Source organism: Protopterus annectens, chromosome 12.part0 (assembly GCF_019279795.1).
Source record: "Protopterus annectens isolate FY-2018-M chromosome 12.part0, PAN1.0, whole genome shotgun sequence".
NCBI classification, from domain to species: Eukaryota; Metazoa; Chordata; order Ceratodontiformes; family Protopteridae; genus Protopterus; species Protopterus annectens.
This window is the reverse complement of record NC_056746.1, coordinates 174,443,611-174,464,785: the sequence shown is the minus strand read 5'-3', so window position 1 is coordinate 174,464,785 and position 21,175 is coordinate 174,443,611. Positions and strand designations below refer to the sequence as shown.

At 37.5% G+C, this 21,175-nt stretch overlaps 1 protein-coding gene across 1 annotated transcript in view; it reads left to right on the top strand.

Moving 5' to 3' along the window:
* Positions 1 to 21,175, top strand: part of PKD1 (polycystin 1, transient receptor potential channel interacting) — a 2,476,043-nt gene that overhangs the window by 377,131 nt on the left and 2,077,737 nt on the right. The window contains exons 2-3 of the mRNA XM_044088902.1: positions 5,682 to 5,750; positions 17,511 to 17,579. Coding sequence (XP_043944837.1) covers positions 5,682 to 5,750; positions 17,511 to 17,579 — 138 coding nt within the window. The remainder of the gene's footprint in view (positions 1 to 5,681; positions 5,751 to 17,510; positions 17,580 to 21,175) is intronic.

Genomic DNA, 21,175 nt, shown 5'->3' with positions numbered 1-21,175 from the left:
AAGGTGGAGTGGTACAGTGTACAGCATTTATCTTATTTATAAATATTTACAGTAAGGCATGCTAGCTTGCATGTTGGTTGTCTTGTACGTCTGATAATGAATATGCTTGTGCACCACTAAAAGACTAGTTACAATCATGTACTTACGTAGGCATGGTAAGATCCTGTCATTCACTTATTTAGCCTTTAGTAGATGGATTAATGTGAAATTCTGATGCATACTTCTGCACCATGTTTTTATTATGATACATCCAATATTTTGTTTAAATGTATTATTTTAAAAGACAAAGAAATGCAGTCTACTGCACTTATGACAGTTAATTATTTTGTGTTTTATCTTGGAAAAAGTATTTTGTTCTTCACTTACATAGTGTTTTTTCCTTCTCCAAGATGATTATATCTAAATGTTTTATTGTAATAGTACTAATAAAGCTTCTTGAATGCACAAACAATTGGTGGATTCAGAAGAATCTTATTGCAGGCACAAGCAAGTAAACAGTGCTTGCAGCATGGCAAAAACTGTTTGCTTTTGGCTCTAGATTTAGCTGAAGTGCTTGACTCAGTCAGGAGTTGCTGCAAAATTGAGTTATGCTTTTGATTCCAATATGTCTGACCTTTTCTAGTGTATAACCAACAAAACTGTGCATATACTGTTTATAAATCACCCTGTAAAATCAAAGTTGATTTATAGTCTTTTCCAAAATCCTTCTGGAATGTAATGGTGTGTGTCAAGGAACATTTTGTTCCATGTCACATGGTATACACATTTGACACAGATGCACTTAATCTCATTGTCTAATTTGTCCACCCGACAAACTTTTGTGCCAGTGTCTTTATTTTCAGAATTTCCAGGTTTTCAACCTACAGTTCTTCCAGCACTATAAAAACAGCACTAATTATAATATGAGGTAGATGACAAAAATAAAATAAAAAACAGACTATACTTTATTAAAATATTCCTCAAACTGATGCCCCATTTGCACATATTTTTAATTTTTTTCCAGTACTGCTTTCCTCCATTTCCATGGAATCATAACTCTGGGTCTTCAAAGAACACAAACTTATTTTCCTACTGAAAATTCACATTTTCTGTTATGACTTACTTTTATGCCCTGATTTATACTGTGATGCTGGCTTTCACTCATAAAGGTTAATACTTTAAGCAGTTCTTTGCATTCTTGGTGTCATTTCACATTTAACTAGCAGTTCCTGAAAATGTCATTATTAAGAGCCTTTGCGTGCTCAGTCATACTTTCAGTTACTTTATCAGTACTTTCTGGTAATGGGAGTCCTTTTGCATTGCCATATCACTTTGTCCTTTGTTTCATTTGTTAATCATACATTGTTTAAGACTATTGCCCATGTTTGAATATATGCTGCTGCCATGATAAGATAGGCTGTTATGTTTGTCATGTAGTGTTTATTAACATGTGGGATCTGTATTCAGCTTAATTGTTCAATCACATAGGTAATCACGGTATTTCTGTACTCTTAATATTCGAGCAATTCTGCTTGTATTTGCAAATGCTTCCTGTCATCAAGGAATAGTATTTTAAAAGCATAAGTAGTGTAAGTTTCTTCACCTGACGGCTCACTCGTGTTGAATTTTACATCTGACAAGTTTGCAGAAACATCACAAGTGATAATGTACCCACTTTTTATCATATATTATTAATTAAACACATTTCTGAATTGCATTCTGTTAGTCGCATTGCTATTGTCATAGAATTTGTTCCTTCAGGAACTGTACCAGGGTGTCAACAATGTCATTTAATTAAGTACAAATTTCCGTTAATAGTTTATCACGGCAAGGAGTGCTTGCAACTCTTCCATACAACTTATTTGCATATGGGGTGGTGCTCATGAATTGCTTTCATCTTCTCTGCTAAAGAATGAATTCCTGTTTTATCTAATATGTGTCTGAGCCAGTCAGTGACTTGTCGGTCTCACGTTTTAATGTTTTTACGATCATACCTCTAGTATGTTGATAAGAGACTGTCTTTTCAGTGACTGGTGTATCTTCAAGGTATACTACTAAATAAGTTTCCATTATTCTTTTTAAAATGAAAGGAATAGAATTTACTCCTGTTAATAAGCAGATGATAAATCAAAGCACTCAACATTTTTATTTATTTATTTGCATTTGTTTACCAGGATGGTCCACTGGGCCAAAAAATGCCCATTTTCAGTGGAGGCCCGGGGAGAAAAGCTTCACATACAAAAGAAATTTAAATACAATCACATTTTCTACATACATAGAGAGATAACTTAAAAAAACAGACATACAATCTTATCATAAATTTCTAGCTAGAATAACAAAGGCGCAGTATACATTATATACAAACTGTCTTTCGGTTTTTCCTGGTTAGGGGTTGCCACAGTGAAACTCCTGTCCGCTAATGATTTGCAGTGAATTTTTACGGTGTCGAGTTGCCAGCCCGGCGCCCAGCCTTCAAAGAAGGCACACCCACACACGTTCGCACTTACCTGCATGTCTTTAAATTCACTCAACCACAGGGTGGACATGCAGACTCAGCACAGAAGGCGCTCCAGCCAAGAATCGAACCGGAGAACCTCTTGCTGTGAGGCGACAACAGTAACCGCTGCACTACCACGGCCACATATACAAAAATATGCAAATTACAATATACCATCTGCTTTGGATAGTGTAAAGTGAAGACAGCAAGAGATAGTTGCATAATTGTTAAGCGGAGGGGAGAAAAAAGTTAGTGAAATCAGGTGGGGGAACATGGCCTTTTACTCATCCACTGTAGATAAACATCTGTCCCTGCTTCATTGGCATGATTTATTTTTTTCTGATTTTTCTTTTTATCTTGTCGCTCTTTTTTCTGCCGTTACAAATGGTAGGAACATGATGTACAAAACTTTGGAGACACCAAATATCCCACCACACAGAGTGCTTAATTCCTCTTAATATTTTCTGTACCTCTTCATTAGACTTTGTCAGCCAGCACATCTTGACTGACAAACTTCATTACAGAGTTAAATCAGCATTTTCGCTGACCTTGTCTGGAATAATGATGTAAAATGTTGTTTACTAGTATAAAATTCTATAAAACCATGTCTGGTATATATTAAATATAAATATGGATTATATAAAAATATATAATAAGATTTAATGTATTTACTCCTTTTGCTTGTAGGAAAATGTTACTAGAAAATGTGATATATGTTCTACTGGAATGTAGAACAGGAGTAAATCCAAGGAAGATTTTCCTTGATATGGCAGTGACTGTTAGGAATTGAAAGAGTACTATAAAAGCTGTACCTGTAGTGTGTGATGCCATGCTGCTATGGATGCTTGTAAAGCAGACTGATACACACACAAATGTGTGTTTACAGTAAAATGTTAATGTTTTTCCTCACTTTATTTAATTCTATGTATTGTGATGTGATGTTATGCCCATTGTATCAACTTTCAAGTAATGTTTAACTTAAACCTAACTATAGTGTGTGTGTGTCTATATATTCATCTATCTATATATATATATATATATATATATATATATATATATATATATATTCAGTCTATATCTATATATATATATATATGTATATATATGTATATGTGTGTGTGTGTGTGTGTGTATATATATATATATATATATATATATATATAACACACACATTAATATATGTGCAAATGTAGGTGTATGTATATTTTGCATTTATTACTTTATTACTTCACGTGTGATGTACATATTGTGGTAGCTTTATGGTAATATAGCATAGTTTTCAGAATTCCTGTCAGTGTTTGGCTTCAGTGGGCTATAGATAAAGCCTTACTGGAATTAGCAGGCTGTGTGCAACAAAGGGTTGCCAATAAGATACAAAGAACAGGGGTGACAGAGTATGAGGAAAGGCTTAGAGCACCAGGGCTGAGCTGAGACAAGAAACCAGACCTCTCGATCATCCATATTTTGGAGGTACATTCCTATTTTCAGGCCTGATTTAGGATGTCCCTATTTTTGGAGTTATGTTCTTATTTTCAGGCTTAAGTTGCTGCTTCACACAATTTTCTAAATCCCCCTTATGACGTGATTTTTGAAGCTGCCTAGTACATACAAAACCACACACATGATCAACATACTGCTGGCTGCAATAATTTAAAGAAAGAAGACACACATCTTACAACTCTCTTTTTTCTGAAGGAAAAATAAATGATATTATGTAGTAGAATTTCGCAGTACAGTTCATTAAAGTCTATAAAGATTTTACACTGTCTCTTTGATAATGCACTTTTATTTTTTCATCTTGTGACTTTTTTTTAAACGTGTTTCTGAGTAGTGTCCCACATTCCTATTGGAAGTGGGAAGAGTTATGTGCCATTTGGTATTTAAATTTTATGCCCATTAGATGTCAAGATTTTTAGCTGGATGTTCCTGTCTTTCAAGGGAATTTGTTCCTATTTTTAATGTCTGCAGGCTGCCAGGTTGAGAGGTATGGAAGAAACCAACATAAGGACATACAGTAGTGATGCATCACCATGTCAGTCAGCAGGAAGGAGGCATGGCACTGAAGTGGAAGGATGTATGTGAGGTCATTTAAGGAGAGGGACTTCAAAGTAACACTGGAAAGCACTACTGCATGGAGAGTAGAGTCCTGTAACATAGCATGCATGGTAGTAATTGGGTGTAGCTCTAGGGATTAAATGTACCTGGAACAGGTAAATATGGGGAGAGAAGGAGATGAGCAACTGTTTATGTCTAGCTCAGCTCTCATGAACATTGTTGACAAATATTCTTCCACTGTGTTTAATTGTATGATCATATTTTTAAGACTGAGTTTTCCAGTCAGTAAAAGCCTGAAGTTAATGAGCTTTGCTGTTTTATAGCAACACATTGGTAGAAACCACCAAGTTTATAGTCTCCGTAAGTATTGGTGTGCATTGCCTCCTTAAAAATCAGTACTTTACTTTTCTTACATTTTAGGGGTCATTATTGCATTTAGACATATGTTGAGAGCCTTTCACATTCTGTCTATGTGTAATGGTTTAGTTGTTCCCAGCAGTAATCTCTAATTGTTGTTAATGATCCTCTTGGGTTTCCTTGCACTACTGTTTTATAATGTTCATACATCACATCACAAACCATTTTGTTCTAGTATCTTGTGAATGTCGCTAATCAGTGGAACAAATAAGGGCATGATACTCCATGTGATTTGCTGTGTTTTGAGCAGCTGTACTACTAAACTACCACCTGCATGATATTTATTAAAACTGTAATGCAGAAACTGATTAGAATTTCTAGCATATTTTTTCTACCCACAGGGAAATATGATAATTATTTACTTACAAGAGTGTATCAAGTTTTAATCACAGCAATGTGTGAGGTGGTTTGCAGCTTTTTTTGGTTTCACCCTTAAGGTTCTTCTAGTATACTGCAATTTGGATGTATGCTAACCGTTGTCACATTTGCCACCTGATTTTGTATCCTTGTGTTTACATAGTGTTCTGGTTCTAGGACTGTCAGAAAGCTGAACCTGGAGAATGCTCTGGTTCTCATTAATGGCACAAACTCATTGCTGATTTTTAATAGCCACAATCCAAGATCATTAGCCATGATGCAATTTCCAATTCCTGTAGTAGAATTCCTTTTACTTAAAATTAATTAATATGTTTGCTGTATAGAAAATCTAAATATTGGTCTTTTACTTTTCCAGGGATCTTTCCTACAATGAAATCACCTTTGTAGATGTTCCTTTTGAGGCTTTGACTTCCCTGAAGAAATTGTAAGTTTGAATTTCTTTTATTTCTCCTTTCAATATGTCAATGTCAATGTTGCATTGCGAGTCTGAAAGTTACTACACTGCAATACCCAACTGTTTGAGTGTTGCTGACACTATTAAAATCATCATTCACAGTGCATTTTTGCTATTGCTTCATACCTTCAATTGCTGCTCCTACACGTGAATAGATTTTCACTGATCTGTCAGTCATTTTAAGCAAATCATCATTTATGATTAATGCATCCTTATTTTTAAAATATGAAGTTCTTAGCACTGTATAAATAGATGCTTCATTATATTCTTTACTAGAAATGGCTGCTGTAAATGTTGACACAACATTCCCACTGACGTTTGCACTAAATGTTGTTATATTTGCACTGTTATTCTAATGTTTATTCATTAATTATGCTGCACATTTTATGCAACAACAACAATTAGAGTTTGATGGTAGATAACGGCTGCTGGAAGTAGCCAGTCTGCTAATTTTCGTGTCATTCTTAGAAGCCATTGAACCTGGTTAACCATACACATGTATTTTCATAGTGCAGTTGAGAATTAATCTGTAGTCTGTCCTGTATATATTCTAATTCCTTGACTGCTGTGTTATGACTCCCAGAGACTATATTGTATGTCTAGCTTTTGAAGCAAACCTGCATCTCTTTTTTATGACACTCAACTGTCCTGCAGTTTATTGTTTAACTTGTGTGTATAAATACACACACAGACACACACACATAAAAAAATCTTTTTTTTTTTTTGTGAGATTCCACCATCATACAGATTATTGATTCAAGAGTGTAAACATTTTGTTCTGCAGCCTAATGCCCACATACCATTTGCTTTATTTATCACGTCACCCTCTTTTGATATTTCTTCATGCAGTTTCTGATGGAGAACCTCCACCATTTTAATTAGATTTCTTTGGGCTGTCTGACTCCATCTTGCTTATGTATTTTCAGAGATTTTGAAGGTATTTGGAAATTGATGCCTGTGATGAAATGGAATTTGCCATCTGTAGCTACCCTGAAAGCAAAAACATTACACAGTTAAAAACTCTTATCTAATTCTCAACTTACAGTCGTATGTCAGCTTTATGATGTGTTAGTACAGGAAACATCTGGCACAGAAGATCAATATACTTTTGACACAGGTACCTTTTTCCTCTAAGAATCAGTTTACTGGCCCTAAATCCTACTTTCCTGCTGAAGATAAAGTTCCAAGATTTATAGACAGAATTTGCATGTAAGTATGAGCTATGAATTTATGTACAGCACTTTCTGTCTCTCCTGTATGCAGTTAACGGAAAGGAATGCACAGTGGCCAGATGGTGTATTGTTGGAAACAGGGGTAATTATGCCTCTTAGAGTTAGTTAATCTCTTTTGAGCCCTTGTAAGTGATTTGCAGGTGTCCTGGTCCTTATTGGGCTGCTGAGAGCTTCTGGTTGGCCAGTGTTTTGAGGGAAGGGAATATCCACACCCTTTTGCCTGTATGTTTACACAGATGGAATGTCAAGTCAATAGTATTTATGGGAATTGTAACCTGAGTATGACAGAGTGCAACAGTTCTCTTTATGACCCCATTTACCCACCTCTTATTCCTATTTTATGCCACACTGAGCAAAACTGTCTAGACACCTCTCTCCCTTGCTCCAGTCAGTCAAACTGGTGACAAGGACTGTATCCTTCTAGCTTTCTACTTTCAGTGTTTACTTTGCCCATAAAGTACTGGTTTCCATTTGATGGTATTAATGCATCTCATCTCTCCATTGATGTATGTTTCTGTATCTCATTGCATCCTTAATGGGAGATTTTGATATTATATGATTGTGCTCTCCTGGCTGTAAGAGACAAGGCTTCTTCCTCTATGCCCTGGGGGAAATCGGTGCTTTTGGGGTAATGATAGCAAGTCCCTTCTGTGGGGACCCATCACAATATTTCCTATGCATATTTATCTAAAGGCATAAGAAATTGCAAACTCCACAGGGACATTCCACTCTAAGATTCCTTGCTGCTCCAGATCTGTGTGGCATTTCACAGTAAATATAATACAGGGCTGCCTAGACTGCAGCAAGCTGAAATCCAGCAAACACATTCTTTTGGTGGAACCCTTTAAGCTTCTTGGATATAGTGTTCAATTTCTCTTTGCCACACCCATTGCAGAACATGGAATTTGGATGAGGTGAACTACTGCCCTGAGGCCAGTTTTCTTGCAGACACAACAGTTGCTCAATTTTGCTGTAAGGTAGTTGCAGGCAGACCTGTCACTGGGTAAAGCCAGTGACTGTGTCTCTGCTAGTGCCATTGGTAACTTATTGAGCATTATGAGATGCACTTCACCTGAACTCTCCACAGAGGCATAGACCTCTGCAAACACACAATTCTATCCAGAAACTGCCACCCTCCACACACTCACAAACCCAATACAGGAATGAGAGTGTAAACGTATATCAAAATTTAAGAATATAACAAATGAAGTAAATTAATTACATGGATCAAAAAACAAGGACTCACAAAGGTAATTTTGTAGAAGCATTAAACCTCTAAATAAATATTTTTGTGCCATCCTAGTTCTGATGTTATTAGTGAAGAAGTATAGTTTGTTCATATGCTTTTTCATAGAAAGGCCAAGTTTCCATTGATGATAAATACATTATACCATTTACTTCACCTTGCTGTAGTGCTGTACACAAAGTGTATATGAATGCACGAGTATATACACACACAAAAGGTTGTTTGACTTTCATTAATTGTAACTCAAAAGTCATGTTCTAAAAAAAGAATTATTATTTTGCTGTATGTGTCTTTTTGTTAAATTCTTCATCAGTTTCCATTGTACACATCTTGAAAGTTTAACAGAGCCCAGTGCCATCCTTCAGTCTACCCCCATTTAAATTTTTAAATTGAAAGTTGAGAAGCAGAAAAAAAAACTCTGTTCTCCGATCTGGATCTGTGCTTCTAATGTAAGGAACGAGGCAGGTCCATACCTTACAGTCTATGCTGCTGAGGAGAAATAAAAAAGATGGTCTTATTTAATTTTAAATTGTAGCAAACTGTTTGCTACATTTCTAGCAAGTAACTGCTGCAGTTTATGCCACACAGAGCACTAAAGCTCTTCCGTTCTAAAAAAAACTCCCTTTTTAAATGTAACAAATTGCTTGCTACAGTTTATGCCACACATGGAGTGCACACTTCATTTCTGATCACAAATACAATACTGGCATTTGAATGCCAGTAATTGTTTGCACTGCAGATTGATCATCACCTGCTAATCATCCCCCTTGTATTTTCCGCCTTCGCCCCACCCTAGCTACGCTACTGGAGGAGACCTTACTTACATCTGCCACTACTTTATATGAAGTAAAACTTCATGGCTTTTACTATGGGCTGATGGTAGGTGGACCAACTTTATTTCAAAGAAACTGAACTCTTAACTAAAGTTAGCAATTTCTGTCTTTGACAGACAGGTAAATAGACTGAAAACAGCATTATTGAACTGCATTTTTTTGCAGGGAGCAAGGTCCCCTGCAATATCCAAGTGAGAGTGGCATATGGTCCCCCACATCTGTAATTAAATGTTATCACTTTAAAGTTATGCAGTCTTAAAGGAGGTAAATCTGAGATTATGTCCTTCCTCAAGGTTGTATGATCTCAGAATTGTAATGTTTGTTGAGAGTTGAATGATGGTTCTTTCATGCACTGTCTTGCATGTTGTATCCAACTCCTAGAGTGACCCAGCAAACAGCCACCAGTACATGTGGAGTTTACAAGGCAAAGGGGAAACGGCAGTAGCTTGCTAAAAGAGGATTACTACCTCCTAAAAGTACAGTACTGTAATGCTGTATTAGTATTCTTTAGCAGTTTTGTGAAATGCAAGTCAGTAACTTCATTTTAGTGACACAGAATTCACAGAAAAAAGTTTGATCAACCACCATTAGCCCTTTCTCTACATCTGTCATGATTACTTGAAAGTATACTTTCAGTTTAAAGCAACTCCACCACTGGTCCATGTATAACTATGTAATAAACTTTATGTAAGTTCTTATGGTACTGTTTTCAAACCTAGTGAGTCAATTGCTAATTTGGGAGTAACATATATGGGCTTGGACCTGAAATGTGAACTTTATGTAAATCTCACCCTTCTGAATGTGCATATACCTACTGAACTGTGAACAAATTTGGATTCATTACACTTAATGCAAAGTTTCTTTTCAAATAAGAAAGTGAATGTCTGTTTTGAAAATGTCATACAATTGCATGTATTTTTGCACAGAGCTTTGTTTCCCTTGTGGGTGTATATATGAATACAGACCCATCTGCTAATTTAGAATAACAGCACTTTATGCAGGCTTACACAAAGTTTCAAATTTGGAACAGAATTTGTGTGTAGGAAATGTTATGCAACTGCACGTACTTCTGTAATCAGCTTTGTACAGCCTAGGCAGTGTTGTGTGCATGTTTGTAGGGAATGTCTATTGCACATGCAATTGTATATCTGTTTGCTCAGTGACTCGCATCAATCTCTGTCACTGCAGTACAGTTTATGTATTTAAGTGGTAAATTTATTTAAAATCACACCTGACTGCTTGTTTCCTGAGTGAATTTCAAATAGATGTGTTACTACTGTACAGTAAGTTTTGCATCATTCTGACACTGCTTTGTGTTTATACAGGAAGTCTCTTGCAAATGCAGCAGTATGGACGCACTTCATGTAGTTTTTCTCCAATCCCTGATTTGCTGTATTTATGTATGTGCATGTGTCACTGTACATAGTCCCATGTATTTTGGTTCTGTGAATGTTTATGAGTTACAGTATGCGAGTCTGGGCCAGTGAGTGGTTGCAAAGAGAGTCCCCTAAATATCTGTCAGTTAAGTGCATGTGATTGTAGTGCTTCCTGTGGAAGTACATTATAGTCTTAGTGATGGATTTACACAGGTAATTCCCTGCAAATCTGTCCCTGGTTTGTGCATTCAGTTTAATACCACTTAGATGTAGTACTTTTTGCACAACAGTTAAGTATTTTGAGCCTTTTGTATATCTGCCAGTATTGTGTGTGTGTTTCACCAAAAAGTTTATTTTCAGTCTAGCATAGGTCTACTTTGTGTCTGCACAGTAGTTTCATGAAAATGCAAGATTACTATGTACACATTTATATACAGGGTCTCTTTCAGAGCGTGACTCCTGCTTATGTCTGCTCACCTAGCAAGTCTCATTCCACTGTGGTAGTAATGAGAGTTTGTCACAATGAGTGTTGTGCAGATCTTTTACCCATGTGTGTGTGTGTGTGTGTGTGTGTGTGTGTGTGTGTGTGTGTGTGTGTGTGTGTGTGTGGCATGTACACCCACGCACGCTCACATAGTGATCTTGTGGCATTACTTCATGTGTTTAGAAGTTGAGTTTGGAGTATTTCAAGCAACATTTTCTGTATCTTGATATGGCTGACTGACATGCAGATATGTTTCTGCTGGGTCTATATTAGAACACCGAACGTTCAAAATTTTGAGTGATCTAATATCGACCCGTTTTCAGCGAATGCTGAAAATATCGAAGAAACAGAAAACCGAATTTTTTCCTAGGGAAATAATTCTGTTGTCCATTTCTGTTGCTTTGGTATTTTCAGCGCTGTGGTGGAAAGTTACGGGTCGGGTTCAGTTAAGTGTGCGATTGTGTGGACGTGAGGGTTAGGGCAGGTTAGGCGAGTTAGGGTTACGGCACGGTTCAGGTAAGTGTGCAATTGTGTGGATGTGAGGGTTAGGGTGGGGTAGGTGAGTTAGGGTTAGGGCGCGGGTGAGGTGACTGTGCGATAGAGACGGACCTTAGGGTTAGGGTTTGGGTTAAGGTAAGTGGATAGTTAGTGACGTATTTATAGTTTAGTGTAGGGTTAGGTGTAAGAGTTTAGGTGTATGTGTGTGGATTGCTATTTGTTTGGTGTGCTTGTGTTGTATGTATGTGTTTTGGAACACCAAATTTTTTCCCTAGGAAAAAATTCGCTCTTCTGAATGTTCGATGTTTTAAATTTTCGATTCATAGGGTTCGATATTAGAACACTCGAAATTTTGAATGTTCAGTGTTCAAATATAGACCCGTTTCTGTTATGTCTGTTTACACATTAAGGTTCTTTATTGTTTGTGTTTCTGTGGTGAGATATATGCAGACATGAGGCAACTATATATTTTTAAAGCCAGTTTTCTGTATACCTTGTGTGACTAAGCTAATAGATCATGTCTTGTGCAAAAGAGACTTTGTTTTTGTTTATGTACATGTCAGAGTTGTGCATACTTTTTTGTAGTATTTAGGCCCAGGGGCTGTTGATTATCAGCCCCCCCCCCCCCGCATTCAATCGACTATTCATATTCCACCAGTAGAGTAGGGATCAATGGGAGGCATCATTCAGACAGTCATTGGGGTGGTTCAAGGATTTTCTTGATAGTCTTCATGGCCCTAACTGTGTGCACTAGTTGCAGGCTCAAGATGGACAGTGCTGAAGCATCAGGGAGGGCATGCAATGGGATATCTATGGAGGACATCCTCTCAGTTCCCCAAATGGTGCACCCTTCAAGCAGCTGTGCCCCACCACACATGGCATCAGCATTGGTTTTCCCAATCTGTACTAGTGAAATTACACTGAGTGTATCTCTTGAGTGTGCACAAGCCCCATGCAACCCTTGAGAGAGGCAAGCACACCACGTCTCTACACTCCTTTCCTTCTCCACATGGTCCCACCAGTGCCAGGACTGCTAATTAAAGTAAGGCACCTAGGCTACAGTCCGGGCTCCATCTCACTGCACTATGGAGCCAGGCATTGAGAGTTGTGCTTAGTTATTATGTATATATTTGGGGTACACATGTATGCATATTTAAGTGCTAGATGTCAGAGACTATAGTGCCCACATAACAAAATTCTTGGTTTACAAGGTGAGCTTAATGTAAAACTGAATTTATGCAAATATATGAGTTGGTTCATAGTGTCTCATTGAAAGCTGGCATCTCTGTATATGTCTGCTTTATGCATGTACCTGTAACTAAAGTAACCAAATGAAAGATATAGCTGTAATTGCAGTGCAGCAGGTTTTATTACTAAAGCATGTACACTGGAATTCTAATGCAGATTAAGCCCTGCTGGAAATGCATAATGTCAGTGAGGCAATCTGTTTGCCTTCATAATAACTTTTATTCACAGCTGCTGATTTGTAGATCTGTTTATAATAAGACAGCTGGCTTGGTAGTGCAGTGGTATTGCTCTTGAGTTCATTCCAGGAATAAAGCTGTGTCAGTGGAGCATTCATTTGGGATGCAAAACAGGACCAGTGTAAGTGGTACCATTAAGAACTAATTCAGAACAAACCTGGGCTTTGCCATAGAGGTTTCTGACGTAAATGAAAAGGCTTAGCCTTTGTTTCAGAGGCTAGTTTCAATTCATAATTGGCTTTGGAGGTTTTTACTAGTGATCTAATTTGCTTGTTAAGGCTAAGGAAGGAGTTTTTCCCATTGGAAATGTGTGCGTTTTTACCCTCGGACAACAGTTTCTTCCTTTTGTTGTAAAGCCTGGTGATAGAGGGATGTCCACCACATAGGTCTGTGTGTCCTTGAGGAGCAGGTTTTACTTCTGTTGGGTATTGAGTCCATGCAGTTGTAGAGGTGCTTGTATACTGCACTGGCATACTGTTCAGCATATCTGTCTGCATCCTCTGAGGGGCGGTGGTGTGAAGCTACTGATACCCTCCCTTACAAGGTTGTAGTCAGTTTTTGAGAAGTTTTTAGCCTGGTTATGGCTGGGTGGGGGGGTGTTAGATGTGATAGACACCTCGAATGAGACAGACCGATGGTCTGATCTCACCAGGGAAGAACTTACTATTGGGGTGGTGCAGCAGTTGCCCATGTTGGTGACAAACAAGTCTAGAATGGTATTTCCCCTTGAGAGGGATGAGACAAGCTGGTCTAGTGTGTTACAATTGATGAAGCCAAGGAATCATTAGGTGCGTGCATTAGAGCAGGAGTAATTAACCCAATTTATGGTGGGGTAGTTGAAGTCACCTGGGATCAGGGTGTTAAGGGGGTACCTTGATGGACTCAAGTAGGTCCAGGTAGGAGAAATGGGTGTCCTGAGTCATGGAGGGGGGTCTATAGCTGGCTATATCTTGGATGTGTGTCTTGCCAATTGTCAGTTGCACCTGGAAAAGTACTAGTGCATCATGCTGGAAAACCAGTCTGGAGGTGTGCTAGTCTTTAATGAAAATAGAAACTCCACCACCCTTAGTCATTCTGACCTCATTTTGGGGTTGGAATATGTGGAATGAGGTATAGCCTGGTAAGGCAGGGGTGCTCTCTGCAGCCTTGAACCAAGTTGCCATGACTGCACAGATGTCAACATCTTCCAGTGCTAGGAGACCCTCCAGTGAGTGCATTATCATGTTAAGGCTCCTACCATTAAGCAGCATGACCTTCAATTTGCTTTTTGATAGATCTTTTATGTTGGAAGATTTGTCTGTAAGACATTGCCTAAAAAAGCAACAATGGATGAGGCAAGAGCCTTAGCCAGAATCCTGAATCCCAGGGGTGACAAGTGGAGGCTATCTCTGGCAAAGTATTGAGGACCGTCAACCATGTCATCCCAGGCAGACCGATACTGGATCCCCTTGGAATTGCACCAAAACTAAGTCAATTATTTTTTGTTGGTATTGTGGTATCATTCTTGGTGAAGGTAGGATGCTGTTTAGAGCTAGGGTCATACCTGCCTGGAACACATACTCTGACAGCTCAATCACGTTTCTCTTCATGTAGTCCAGGGAGGTATGTCTCAAGTCATTCACACCAACATGAACAATGACAGAGTCATACTTGTACCTGTTGTGGAAAGACTTGAGTGCGTGCGTGATATGGCAGATTCTGGCACCTGACAGACAACTGACCACAATCTTCTCCTTGTCAAGCCTGATGAGGGGGACATTGATGTGTCTCACAATTGAGTCACCAATGACTAATATGTTTGGTTTGGTTTACTATCAGAATCTAGAAGCGGGCTTGGTCGAATGATTGTCATCGACCCACATCTGTGAAAACTGACAGTCTCAAACTCTGGTAATGTAGTACAAATCAAATGCAGTTTAGGGATGAGTTTTAACATAGGTTGAGTTAGGGGCTAGATTTGTACTTCAGTATCGGAGTTCGACATCGTCACTGTTAGACCTCCGGACTTCATTCAAAGTGGATTCAACCAAATCCACTTCAAGATTCTAATTGTAAACTGTTTGGTTTCATGTTGTGCTTTATGGGCTCTATGAGTTTATTGTTATGCCTTATGGGATGTGTTTGTGAGACACTGATGTGTTGCATGCTGTATATTATGTGCTTGGTGTTGTGTGTGGAATGTCTGTGAGTGCGTTTTGGAGGTCTCTGCTGTTTAGGTAAGTTTTTATTGAGGACCTCTGTATATGTGGGTGTGTGCTGTTCTTGGCTATGTGATGTGGGTGGTGTGATGTTTGTGTTAGCAATCTCCTCTTTGTCAGGGGAACTGACTGAGGCGCAAAAGAGCATGTATTCCATTTTACTGATATAGATTCATTTCTCGCAATTAGAATAATTATGTGCTAGGAGAAGAGGTTGTTGGTGAACATGAAGCAGTTACTACACTGTCTCAGTATGCCCATGTCGACCAGGCTGGCAGGAGAAACTGATGGGAATTGTCCAGACATAGTGTTTTGAAACTTGGATAGACTTAGGGAGAGACAAATGTAATCAGGTTACTAACAAGCAGTAACAAATATAGCAGAAAAAAACACTTCAACACTTGAATAAGGAGAAAGAACACAATAAATTAATAAAGTGTAAAAAATGTTTTGCTTTGTTTTGTGGAAAGGGAAGGAACAGAAGGTAATTCAAGAGTAAGAAACTAAGGGGATTGGCCTTCCCAAATGCTCTCTCCATACACAGCAAAATGACCTAATGAGATGGGACTTGGGAGGTGCAGCCTTGTTAGTTTGCTTAAGTGTGGTCTTAAGTTATTTGTAATCCAGCACAGGGTTTTGTTTTTAAATTTCTCATCATATTTGGTGCGGATAGGAACAGCATTTTCAGTATACCACTGTTTTAAGTGGGAGCAGAAGTCAGAGGCATAGGCAGCAACTTTAGCAATGTTATCCATGGAAGAGGATTACAGCACAATTTATTTAGATCATCAAGTAACTGAAGAAGATTTGCTTTTCAGAAGTCCTGAAACACAGATGTATTTCCAGGGGAAGCACCACCAGTTTTAAATGAAAAAGGTGGCTAAATTATAGTCTGGTTTAACAAGGCATGATGATACATGTGGAGGTGTGCAAGAAGTGACCATATCTGTGAGAACTAGATCAAGGATATTGAGGCCCCAAGTAGGATGGTTAACTATTTGTGAGGGTTAGCATTTATAATGTCAAAGAAGCAGTGAGGTTGCTGACCACTGGCAATGTAGGTCAGCCAGTTTATTGAAGGATCTTCGGATAATGTGTTAAGATAACGGTCATCCTCAGAAGGGGAAATAGAGAGCATTTGGTAGCTAACTATGAAGTAATTTGTCTTGTTTATGGAGATTTGGACTTTTAGGAGTTGAAATGCAGTGTTCCAATGAATCTGTTGTAAGGTGATGCTATCCTTTACCAACAGTTTTTATTATCCTGAATTCTGTGGTTACTGGGTGTTTTTTTTTTAATGTTTGCAATGCTTTATGCCTGTTATTACAATGAACAACATATAACTACTACACTGTAGTATATGTATTTATAGAGAGATTTTGTACAAATCCATTTGCATGTTAACATGATTAGCTACAAGTTGAGTACTAATTTATGTCCATTTGCTTAATGAGTGAAATGAAAATGTAATGGTTTCATGTGTTTGTAGTTACAGTCTGAATTTAACAGGTAGTTGATAACTGTTTACAGTTTGTGTAACATAACTGTTTCACTAGTTTTGCGTGTGTTTGTGTGTGTGTGTGTGTGTGTGTGTGTGTGTGTGTGTGTGTGTGTGTGTGTGTGTGTGTGTGTGTTTAATTTTACTCACGGTACCTTGTAAAACAATTCTGGACTTTTCTACGGATGTTTCTTTCTTGACATTTATGTGTAGCTGTGTATAGTATTCTTTCATTCCTTTGACTAAAATGTGTTTTTGAGTCCTGTTTTATCACACTTAGTAGAGTCTCTTTTTTGCAAATGGTATGATTACAAGCTGCAAGACCACTGAACTTTGAAAATAAGGAAGTATTTTCTTCTCCCTGAGGCTAAGCATCCTCAAAAATAGTACATAAAAAATCATGAGGATGAAAATTATGCAGGGCACTTAATCCTGTAAAAATATATTTTATAAAATATTATGTATATGTATTTTTTTCTTTGTAATTTTTGAGTATCAAGCTGTTTTGTTTTTGATGGAGTGGAATACACTTAAGTAACATTCACTATGTTTGAGTAACTTTGTGAGTCTGAGTACTTATGCTCTTGGTCTTATATAAATTTCTGCCTGTGTATGTTTACACTCGGCCTTATCTTCTGGTGCCTTTTTACCAATATTTGTATTTGAACTTCTTCTTATTACCTTGGCCTTGTCCAGCTTAGCTACTGTAAGGCATATAAATACACTGTATACCTGTATACCCTGGACAAGTCTACCAGTTCTGTACGCACCCAGGTAGTATTCATTATGTATTGCTAACAGAGTTTACATAGTAGTTAGTATTTTAATTGTTATCAGTTTTCTGAGTATGTGCCTCACTCTATGTTTCTGTTTTATTTCAGGTACCTCCAGGGCAATAATATAAGTGACATAGGTGGGATCCTCACTGGTAGACCATTACTATCAGTTTTGTAAGTCTTTTTACCTACTGCTTCATTTGCATTCCTTCTCATGTGATATATTTGCTCTCACTGTTAGTAATATCTGTGTATACTAGTTTGCACTGATCAAGTCTTCCATGGAGATTTCATTTTTGTTAAATACATATAAAGAAAAATGCAACTACAGTAGTGCCCCTCCTGTTAGATAATGTGTTCTGTTTTCAGTATACCATGTCAGTACATGGGAGATCTGTACATTTTAACTTATGCCTGTTCTTCCCATTTAGACACACCTTTAAAGTCATTAGCATAATATTAACTGCGGGAATTTTGCATTTAATTTAGGTAGCCTAGTTCTTCTTATTCCAAATACGTATGGAGTCCATCCTAACCGGTATAAATTATGTAGTTACTTTTGCAGTTGCTCAGCTTTGGGACATAACCTTGCTCACTAAATTAGTTTGTTTGCCTTAGTTAGTTATTCTAGGTGTATGCATCTATTTTGGGAATGTCATACAATTAAATGTCTGCTCTGCTACCAAGACTTGTACAGCTGGGTCTGTAAACTGTAGGCTGCTTTTTATAAATGCGTATTAAAAGTGTTTGCTGTAATTTTGTAATATGAGTCCTGAAGTGTGATTGGAGTTTAAGAATTACAGTTCATATATATTTCATGGGTTTAGAAATAAGAATATTGCAGCTCAAGCCAACGCTGTGGTATAGGGGGATAAAGCCCTAACTACTGCCCAGGTGACCTGGATTCAATTAGTGGTTTGGGTGTCTGAGACTTTGGGAGGGAGGGATGAGTGTGCCCATCCTTGGGGAAGAGGATGCTTATCAATAACGCTCCCTAAGGGGAGGGCTGGTCCAAAGTGGAGAGTTATTGGCAGAAAAAAGACAGAAAATCCACCCAAGGATGGCCAATCAACGAAATCCACAAGTGTTCCAATTAAAATGTAGTCCTTTAATATGAATAAAACTTCGACTTGAAAATGAAATGAAAAATAAAAAAGCTCAAAACTGTCCCTTGAAGATATCCGATAAGGGCTTTCGACTGTTGTCTTCCTCGGATCGTATATGATATATATATGCTCAATTAATTTTAGTTTAACGGCAAGAAATTTCCCTGTGTATCAGCATTAAAGTAATGCTCCTTTATTCTGATATCTTTATGTAAATAATTTGGTATGTTTTTCACATATGTTATAGATACTTAATTTATCCCAACCTATTTTTCTGTAATGTTTGCAGCTTTTAAAATATGAAATGTTAACATTTAATCTGATGCCTTCCTTGTGCAGCACTGTTTCGTATAATGTTCATCTTGCAAATTACTGTATATTTCCAGATTATACCCTTTAAAGGCAACCAATTTAGCAGAAAAAATGGATTGTTTTTATTTTCTTACCAATATATATATATATATATATATATATATATATATATATATATATATATATATATATATATATATATATATATATATATTTAATTTTGTTCTTGAACTGCTATATCATTGAGGAGCCTTGTCAATGACAAGCTCCAGTTACTGAAGTGTATGTTTTATGTTGTAAATTAAATGTTTGATCACAAATTCTGAAGAGAAAGTTGCCTACTTTTAACCTTTTATATTTTAATATCCTGCTGACAAAAAAAATCTAATAAGTTGACTATTACTTTTTAGTTCAGACTAAGTATACAGTTCATCACAAGGGTTTCACATGTCAGATATCTTAAATTGCATTGTAGAAATTGAATATTTTCATAGTTGTGGTTTTATTATTGCAGCATGTTATTTTTGTTAGAGCTGTCCAAGTTAATATTTGAGAATGACTTGTTCATTCCCTAATGTTTTGTCTCATTCATTTGTTTTGCAATTACTCCCCATTTTATTCAAGCAGTACATAAATGGAACATATCAGAAATGTCTGGTTACTTGAATTTCATTTTAATGAGCAGTGTCAGACCCTGAATTTTTGTATAAATATCTAGAAGATGAAATTCTTTGCACTTGTTTTTTACAAAACAGTATTACTTGTTAACCAGCACTGTGGCATAGAGGATTAAAAGCCCCAACTACAGCCCAGGTGACCTGAGTTTGATAAGTAGCTTGGACATCTGAGGTGTTGGCTGAGACGAATGGGCATGTCCATCCCAGGGAGAAGGCATTCATTTAGGTGGTCCCTATGGAGAGGCATGGTCCGTAGAGGAGAGTTGCCCTCAGATGTAACAGATGAATGTAGGGGAGAGCAGGATACCAAGGGATAGGTCATAAGTGGAAAAAATATCCTCTGGTGGTATCAGTCAACAACATGACTCCCCCAGAACATCCTTAGGTTCCACACCAGACACAGCAAAATAATGGAGATAGTCAGAGGCAGTAGGAGCCAGCAATGGACAGGGTCACTGGGGTAGCTGGAAAGAGTGAAGTAGAAGGCAGGAGACGAAAAAAGTATTACTCCTTTAACTTTCTTACTTGGACCCTAATTATATATGGCCTGATGTACTTTGGGCTGAAACAGAAATAGGTCCAATGGGATCAATGCTGTAACCCAGTTAACAAATTCAAAATAAAATAAAATAAATGTCCAGAAAAATATTTTCTTTTTATTAACCAGTTCATCTTAATGACAATATGCTTCCTTTCTTTCTTTGTCATAGTATTTGTAGGCATTCACAGTTAAGTATTAGACTGCCTTGAAGACCATTTTTAATCTTAGCCAGTTGCCTTTTCAAAAGAATCAAACCCTGTACCTTTTGTCTTTGAGGTAAACACTTGAACCATTATGCCAGTAATGATTATGCAAACTCCTTCCCTAAATGGTTTATTAGATTTGACCTTTTTGCCAACTAATAGCTCTCATTAACATTAAAGAATAGACATTATAATGTTATGGATATCCTGAAACTGACTCTTAGAACTACCATAGATCTTTGAAAATAAATACATACAGAGTGAAGACAGTCTGCTTTATCATTCCTCATTGAAGACAGCAGTCCTCGTCAGCAGTCCATTAGTTCAAGGATGATGTATCCTGTAGTTTTACTAATACATTTTGAAGTGACTCAGTAATGTGGTCCTGGACCTCCAGCTGGAGCCATTATGCTTCCATGTAGAAAAGATAGTAACTGTCAGGATAATAAATGGCCCTCTAAACTAGTTGTTGTTGTGTCTTTCGGCTTTTCCCGGTTAGGGGTCGCCACAGCGGAACTCCGGTCCGCTAATGATTGGCAGTAGATTTTTACGTGTCGAGTTGCCAGCTCTGACGCACAACCTTCAACGAAGGTACGCCCATTCACGCATGTCTCCACACAGAAGACACTCTAGCTGAGAATCGAACAGGACAACATCTTACTGTGAGGCGACAACGCTACCGCAGCACCACCACCGCAGTCGGCCCTCTAAACTAGTGATAAGCTTAATTAATCCCAGAAGCCCGCAAGTATATATTGTAATAAAAGTAAGTTCACAAGTTCTATGTTATTTGAGAATTCCCTATTGCAGGTCTAGATCTCTTCCCCCACATATATGATTCTTATGATATGTTGTAGTTGGTACTAAATATAAATCAGGTAATAGTTATAATCTGTAGTTATAATGTACTTTTCTCCTTTTTTCTTTATTA